The sequence below is a fragment of the Palaemon carinicauda genome, chromosome 19 (genome assembly GCF_036898095.1).
Source record: "Palaemon carinicauda isolate YSFRI2023 chromosome 19, ASM3689809v2, whole genome shotgun sequence".
NCBI lineage: Eukaryota > Metazoa > Arthropoda > Malacostraca > Decapoda > Palaemonidae > Palaemon > Palaemon carinicauda.
In genome coordinates, this window is record NC_090743.1 from 105,207,686 (window position 1) to 105,208,822 (window position 1,137).

Sequence of the window (1,137 nt, forward strand, 5' to 3'; positions counted from 1 at the left end):
CGCCGGTATAGTGCCTATAGGATTAATGGTTTTCAGTGGATAGCTGGATTAATCTCAATTCTATTTACTGACGAAGTTTAAAATTGAGAGGCAATTCAATTTTCAGTTTCGGATGAAGGACATAGCAAGGATAAAGAAAACTATAAACAAGCAAAGAAAGAAGCAAGAAGAGCAGTGCAAAGGCAAAGGCAGAGACATTAAATGAAGTCTATAAAGAGATGGAAACACCCGAAGGAGAGAAGAAAATATCACGAATTGCTATGGCCCGAGATGCTTCATCTAAAGACCTAACACAGATAAGGAAAAAAAAAGATAGCAATGGTATAGTTCTGGCAGAAGAGAATGAAATTAGAAGGTGGGATTTGGGGGCAGAAATAAACCACAGAATACAAGCAGGATGGAAGAATTGGAAAAAAGTGCGTGGAGTACTATGCGACAGGAAAATAGGGGTTAAGTTGAAAGGTAAAGTACGCAGGACAGTTGTGAGACCGGCAATGATGTATGGTGCGGAGACGTGGGCAATAAAGGAGACAGAAGAGAAGAAGATGGATGTAGCAGAGATGAGAATGTTTAGATGGATGTGTGGAGTAACAAGAAGAGATAAGATACGGAATGAAGTAATTAGGGGTACCTCAGGAGTTAGAAAACTATCAGATAAGACCCAAGAAAGTAGACTCAGGTGGTACGGTCATGTCATGAGAAGAGATGAACAGTATATTGGGAGGAGAGTGATGGAAATGGAGGTACAGGGAACAAGAAGGAGGGGGAGACCAAAGCGAAGGTGGGTGGACTGTATCAAAGGGATTAACCGGTGATGAGGTGTGGGACAGAGGTAGATGGAGAAAACTGATCAGAAACATCGACCCCCCCTAGAAGTGGGAAAAGATGTAGACAAAGAAGAAGAAGAAGAAGATGAAGGACGTAGCAAATTGCAATGTCTAAGCCTGTCTTCAGAAAAAAATGAGAAAACATGTAATACAATTTTAGGAGATTTTAACTTGAGGAATATTGATACTAATATTGCAACCTATATGTATCAATAATTAAAATCAAATGTGTCTTTATGAATTGATAATTCAATATATATATTCATATATATATATATATATATATATATATATATATATATATATATAT

General features: G+C 37.6%; 1 protein-coding gene across 1 annotated transcript in view; it reads left to right on the forward strand.

Moving 5' to 3' along the window:
* Positions 1–497: 497 nt before the first annotated feature.
* LOC137659211 (uncharacterized) overlaps positions 498–1,137 on the forward strand; it is a 14,413-nt gene continuing 13,773 nt past the window's right edge. The window contains exon 1 of the mRNA XM_068394256.1: positions 498–743. Within this exon, the coding sequence (XP_068250357.1) occupies positions 498–743 (246 nt within the window). The remainder of the gene's footprint in view (positions 744–1,137) is intronic.